General features: G+C 40.1%; 1 protein-coding gene across 2 annotated transcripts; it reads right to left on the reverse strand.

Annotated features, from left to right (window-relative positions):
• Positions 1 to 82: 82 nt before the first annotated feature.
• Positions 83 to 5,317, reverse strand: psmd4a (proteasome 26S subunit ubiquitin receptor, non-ATPase 4a). 2 transcript variants are annotated; one of them, XM_069177059.1, is made up of 10 exons: positions 5,247 to 5,317; positions 4,406 to 4,546; positions 4,162 to 4,276; positions 3,946 to 4,032; positions 3,742 to 3,810; positions 3,112 to 3,327; positions 1,998 to 2,106; positions 1,755 to 1,886; positions 1,600 to 1,652; positions 83 to 661 (listed from the first exon to the last, which is right to left on the reverse strand). In XM_069177059.1, exons 1-10 carry the CDS (start codon positions 5,270 to 5,272, stop codon positions 491 to 493), a joined length of 1,119 nt encoding a protein of 372 aa, XP_069033160.1. In that variant the 5' UTR covers positions 5,273 to 5,317; the 3' UTR covers positions 83 to 490. The 2 variants fall into 2 exon arrangements, with proteins under 2 accessions (XP_069033160.1, XP_069033161.1); XM_069177060.1 differs by lacking the exon at positions 5,247 to 5,317 and adding an exon at positions 4,670 to 4,780.
• Positions 5,318 to 6,726: the final 1,409 nt, after the last annotated feature.

The raw sequence follows: 6,726 nt of genomic DNA on the forward strand, positions 1-6,726 counted from the left end.
CGGGACGGTGGACTGTGAAGAGAGCTCGTGGTCAACGATGAGGCTCCAGGAGCAGCAAAATAAACGCACCGAAAAGGGCCAAATATTTACATATAGCTTTTATTGCAAAAAAAACAAAAACATAAAGACATGGCAGGAGTGGGGCTTTTCTTCTGGCGGGTCAATTACCATTAATCATACCATTGGAAAGAAATGTAGGGTGAATTTGAGAATAGACTTTTGTATTGCATTTTTTTTTATATATATATAATTTATGTTTCTGGGCAAATTATGCAGTCAAAAAAAATACACTTAATAGACATTTGCTACTGTAGTTTTTTTTTTTTTTAATTTTCTTCAGCAGTGGTGCCTTTGAGTGTCTTGACGGAGAGGGATTGTATCAAATGCAAGAGTGCTGTCATGCAGGGCAGTGCATCAGCAATCTTTTCATATAGTATTAAAGAAATCCTGCATTTGTCTGTAATTGTTCATTTCTCTCTAGCTATGCTCCTCATTTCTTCTTCTCTTCGTCCTTTTTTCCGTCCGGCTTGTTTCCTGTCTGGGAGGCCAGGGAGCCCATGGCGTTGCGGATGGCCTCGTTGTTTGGGTCGACACCGGGCAGGTTCTCCAAGACGCTCTGGAGGAACTCCGGGTCCTGCATCACGTCGTAGTCATCTTCTTCCTATTGAATTGCAATGAAAAAGACAAAATCGGTTGTGATCGGGTCGGTCTTCATTATATACACTATATGAACGATATCGGCACCAGTTTGTCACATTTGACACCCCGAAGTGTTCCTGCCTGTCTTCTCTAACACCGTTAAGAAAAGTATTTTGTCCCACTTTTCATTTCAACATTTTCTTCAAGCATCACGAGACCCCACTGGCTAATTTAACAATACCAATGCGGTGGTTGTCACTTTTAATTATTTCTCATTTGTTAGCAAGAAATCATGTTTTTTTTCCCCCATCAGTTTGGTATAGCGGGTGGCTGTAAATACCCTCGAGCTTTAGCAGGAGTTGCTATGGAGAAGAAGCTGGTGTGAATGAACACATTCAAAAGACAAGTATTCATTCAAAAACAATAATGGAAGCTCCTACAGAGGTTTTGAGTAGATCACTTGTATAAAAATTGTCTATGGCACGCTAACTAGCTATCTTCAAGCTACAACTTTTCATTGTTTCCTCGTTGGCGCTCTCCTACTTCGTCATATCGTTCGACAATCTGATTGGTCGAAGTTGATGGTGATCAAATCAGCTGCCAAGTTTTTTTTGAAAGTGTCTGACCTTTTCCAAACGGTGTCTGATGACGACTTCTCAGATGGCTGTGTAACAAACAATCTGGCACATCAGCTTAGGCTGTACGTTGACTTTTTAATATGACGGCTGCGTGATATTTTCTAATTAAGATGTTCATCCTTTATACTGATCATTTTACTGGGAGCATCGTTCCCATCCAGACCTTTAAAGGGCTCCGACTGTCAGTCAGCTCAAGCTGTCGATGCAGAAATAAGTCAGAATAACTCCTCACTTTACAACACTAGGCAGAGAAAAGCCTGTCGATTTCTCATTCAGTTCTTTTGGTCTGCAGCTCCATCTAAAACATTATACGACGACTCACCTTGGCTGATTCTGCCGTGTCCATGGGGGCCCCCGTTTCCATTTCACCATACTCTGTTCACAGAGAGGACAATACTTATTAATCAGAAAAACACAACAGTGACTTCGAATAATAGCACGAGAATATATTTGCACGACAATCAAATGAAAACTCACCTCCTCCAGCAAGAGACATCTGCATGGCGTAGGCTATCTGCTCCTCCTCAGTCATGCTGCTGAAGTCAGGAAGCACTGCTGCGCCGCTCTCAGGCTGAGATACCGACATCTTCAATAAGGCTTCCTCTGATTCTGAGATAAAAGACCCCAAAAAAATAAATAAATAAATAATCGACCAAATCCTAACAAACTGTCATAGTGTTGTCTCAAGTGAATTGAACTATTTGTCAAGTGCCCAATTACCGTCGGCGCTGGGTGTGGGCACGCCTGCCTCCGCAGCAGAAGCAGCAGCAGCTCGGCGGGCTTCTTCCTCCTGCCTCTGTCGCTGCTCCTCCATTGAGACACGCAGGGCCTGAAGCAGAGTACGGAGACAGCACAGTGAGAAACAAAGGCAGAGAGCATCTCTGCTTTTACATCTGACGAGTTAGATTCGTTTATTCTGGCAAAGCCACTCACCAAGTACTTGAGAACTGACTAAATTCACCCAAATGTATGCATGTATGGGGCGAAGCAGCATAATGCATACTGGACACAAGGACGAGAGGTAAAAATACAAAAGGAAATTTAAGGGATAGCCTTTTAAGTTCGCATGCAGAAAAATGGTTCGTCTAAAACATCCACGACAGCCTCACGTGTTCCAGGAAGAAACAGCATGAATAATATGTCCAATTAATTATTTAATTTTCATACACACAAATGAACTACTCCATTGGAAAACTGAGAGAAGAAAGGCTGTCTTTTGCATTCTTCGGCTGTTTCAAAGAAGCCCAGTGCTTCATCATGATCTTTATCAAGGCCTCTCTTGGCAGCAATGAGATCTAATCTATAAAAGTAATGCATTGCTTTGTTCCCATTTTATTCCCACTGCAATAAAACTGTAAAATAGCTCATCCCTGGCCAAATCCATCCTACATCATTAGCACCGTTGCACTGTTGTTTAATGTAATATTATTAAATTTGTATCTATATATAATGTGCATTATATATTTTGACTAAATCTATCTATCTATCTATCTATCTATCTATCTATCTATCTATCTATCTATCTATCTTCAATACTCTGCTGTGCAGTATCATACTGGTTTCCTACGAGTGTATCAGTAGTTTCTAACCTCAGACTGAGGCTACATCTACGCTAATGCATAACTTTTACAACATTAATGCCTTACGTGTGCACCACTAAGGCATTTTTGAACTCTTAAAACTGGAGTTTCAGGGGGGTCAAAGACACCTTTTTGGTGCCATAATAACAAACACGCATTTTTACCTGAAAAGACAAGTGGACTTTCTCTATAAAATGGAACTCATAATGTCTTTGTATGTTATCCAACACCCGGCACGTCTATATATTGCTTACCAGGGCCAGCTCTGGATCAGCACTGGGATCCACACCAAACTCGAAGTCGCTGGCACCGAGACCCATCATAGAACCTCCTTCACCGGCCAGGATGGGAGAGGACAGCAGCGCATCAGCCAGACTGGGCCCTGGAGGGACTGTGACCAAGTGGGAGCCCGTCCCCTCTTTCCCGTTCAGGGTGTTTATAAATGCAGTCAGCTTTTCTGTGTTCAACTCCTGGATAAAAAGTTTGAGACAGATGGCAAAGGCAACTGAAGATTCTACTTGTATATAGGGATGTTTGTTTGTTTGTTTATTTAGATCCCCGTTAAGCTTTGCATCACAGCAGCTATTATTCCTGGGGGGGGTCCTTATAGTTGACCCAGTGGCAATACAAAATACACTCACATAACACATTGATGCACATGTCTGAATAAAATAGTAATGGTTCTATATATTGAGCCGACATAGTCTTGGATTTTTGATAAAAGAAAAACAATCGTCAGTAGCATGTCTAGTTAAATAAGTGTGTATCTGCACTAAAAAAAAAAATAGATATGCAAACAAAAAAAACAACCTTAGAAATGTATCAGATTTTTGTTTACTCTGCATTTTAGCAGTACAGCGGATAATAAACCAAAAATTCCTCACCTCTTCTCCAAAGTTGATAATATCCACATTCACTTTCTCTTTTTTCAAGCGCTTTGCCATCTTGACGAGCTGTAGAATCAGCAGGTCGGGACGAAAGCAAGAAAATATAGAAAAAGACGTGAAAGTTTAAAGCCATCGCACGTTCTCGGTTGTAAAACAATATTTCTTTCATTGGGACAACGTGATAAAAGACTTCAAACGTACATCTTTTTCATTATCCTCCACGGGACTCCCAACAAAGGCAATGATCCTCATCTTGTGGTTCTTTCCTTGTCTGTGCTTCAGGGCCAGCTACACGGGAGAGACACTCGAATTATTGGAAACCAAAACCTCTAAATTTTACAAACAAAAACAAATTACCAGCCACTCTTTTTTTTTTATTTATTTTCGCGTGGTGTCTGAAACGGCAGGTTTACACACATGAGCCACTCTGATGCCGGTGCAGAAGCAGATCTTTCCTTTGGGCTGGACAGCGTGGAGTTTGGACAGGATGCGGCCAGTGTCTGGAGTCAGTGTGGTGAGGACCTCACAGTTACTGCAGGAACACACACAAAACAGTTAAGACAACCACGGTACAACACACGACCCGGGCCCCGAGGAAGACTTGATCAACTTTGTTTGATTGTTTGTTTGTTTGTTTTTTAACAACAGTAGAAAGGCTCACTTCGCCATGGTGATGAGGCCCACGTTGTTTTCCGGATTGCTGCGCGTCTTTGAGTGGCAGACGATGTTGACGGCATCCTGCTGAGCCTGTAGCCTGGTTGGTAGGAAGTCTCCGTTCCTCATGTATTCACTGTTGTCCACACTGAGAGGGGGGGAGAAAAAACAACAACAAAAAAAAAAAAACATCAAGTTTAATTTGGCTCTGAAACGTCAACTTAGCTCACCGGCTAGTTTCGCGTCTACGTGTTCTCATATCTGGACAGGCCTCGGAAGTAGTTTCCATTAGCGAGACATCCGAGCTCCTCTTCGCGGTCAGCTCTCTGCGAAAATGTCCCGTCTTCACCGGGGAAAGGAGCCGGCCACGTTAAACAGCGTTTCCAAGATATATAAATATATATAAAAAATAAAATAAATCACCATCAACTAGCACGGCTGAGCTAACGTTAGCGAGTGATGACATCAAATCCGTCCGCGGTAAAAATAAAAATAAAAACACAAATAAAACACTAAAATAATCGGTGTTGTCAGTTCATAACTTGGGAGAGAACCGACTAAATTACAAGCGGTGATCGTTAAGATTGAGGTCGCGTCTGTTACAGGTGAACAAATACTTTTTATTAAAACATCAAATCTGAGCCAACTTCGGCTACGATGACTCAGCCAGTCGACACTCGGTTAGCCGGCTAACCCGTCATCGGTCGATTAATCGGCCTCCCGGACCGCAACACGTCCTCCGTGTTCGGGTTTGCGAGCGACCCCGTCGAGCGGTGAACGACCGCGTCTTTGTTTGAACCGCTAATAGACGAACGACTAAATAAAAAAGATATCCGTAGAGCTCTTACCAGACCATTGTACTTTCGAGCCCCATTTTGGAAACTTCTTGTTGCTTTCCGTCGTGATCCTACAAGCTGCCACGCTATTGGATAAAAAAAAAAATACTGAGCAACGCGAGATGTGATTGGCCAAGGCTTCGTCAGCAGCAGTTTATTGACAGTGTACAATAGCGTCAAGTATTTAATCGATATAATTATTAATTTATGGTCCACTTACTAGCAGTTCCCCCTGAACCTCCCTGTAGTTTATTTTTTTAAATCATATTTATAGTCTTTATCTTATGTGGCTTTGCCTAAAAAAAAAAAGGTGTTAATGCTATTACTCCATTGTCATCGAGATGGTTCTGAAGATAAAGAATATATTGAAGAGTACATGATCAAAAATATTTTAAAAGGAAACCTTACTAGGTGTTTTCTGGAGAATTTAACTACTTCTCCCAGGTTTAAAACTTCCTGAGGTATCATTGCCAAAGCCCAGAATAAAATATAATTAAAGTAATGTTTATTGATCTGCAATATTGCAAAGGTGTAAAACACCAAGAAATAAAAGGAAAGCTACCTTATTATAAAAACACAAAAAAGGCCAGGCAAGTTCTTTCTTGTCAACAATATGTATCATCATATCACATGACAATATAGAGGCATAAAAAGATAAAAAGACAATTTGTGTAATGCAATATAATCAAACAAAAGCAGCATGTCTATTTTTTTTCTTTAATAACTTAAGGTTCAAGAGTACAAAACATGACATCCCGAAAAGAGAAAGAGATAGAAAATGTGTAAATCCATATTGTGTGAAAAGGCTTTGTATCGATTCTGGAATACAGGTGTGTACACGTTTATTATACACAATTCAAAGGCAAGTTAAGACAAAAGACAGAGAGAAAATACAGGATGATTTCAAAGTTATCATAAGAATAATAATAGATTTTTACTCTTCAAGAGCTGTATAACTAAGAGACAGGCACATTTTCAATTAATCAGTTGACAAATGTTTTGGAAATCAGATCAATACATACAGAAATAAATACTACAATAAATACAACTATTTACATGTTTGGTTTATAGGCTGCATGTGTAATGGCTTTTGAGTTTTTACAATAAGGCACCATTTCACTTTCAAATGTTGGGATAGTTTGATGTAACAGCCAAGACACTAAAATAATCTCCACATATCATTTACAAGGGGTATAAAAATGCCCAAATAATGCATATTGAAAATTGTTAACCAATTTTATATATATTGCACAGTTTTTTGGCACATACACGATATAAACAAAACAAATTGTTGCATATTGAAACATCTTTTAAAATGACATGTCAGACTAAAAATCTATTCCAATACATTTCTGCATTTTCAAATATCAAACCACTTGGTAAGCATTTCATGTGAGCCAGCCAAGTTAAGACATATTCGTAAAGCCCGCCTTGAGCGCTAAAACCATTTTTAATTGAGCCGCCGTCTGACAGTTTTAGTTTACAAAGAGTA

The sequence above is a fragment of the Embiotoca jacksoni genome, unplaced genomic scaffold (genome assembly GCF_022577435.1).
Source record: "Embiotoca jacksoni isolate LCO1_2020_lvr unplaced genomic scaffold, fEmbJac1.0.p SCAF_7, whole genome shotgun sequence".
NCBI lineage: Eukaryota > Metazoa > Chordata > Actinopteri > Embiotocidae > Embiotoca > Embiotoca jacksoni.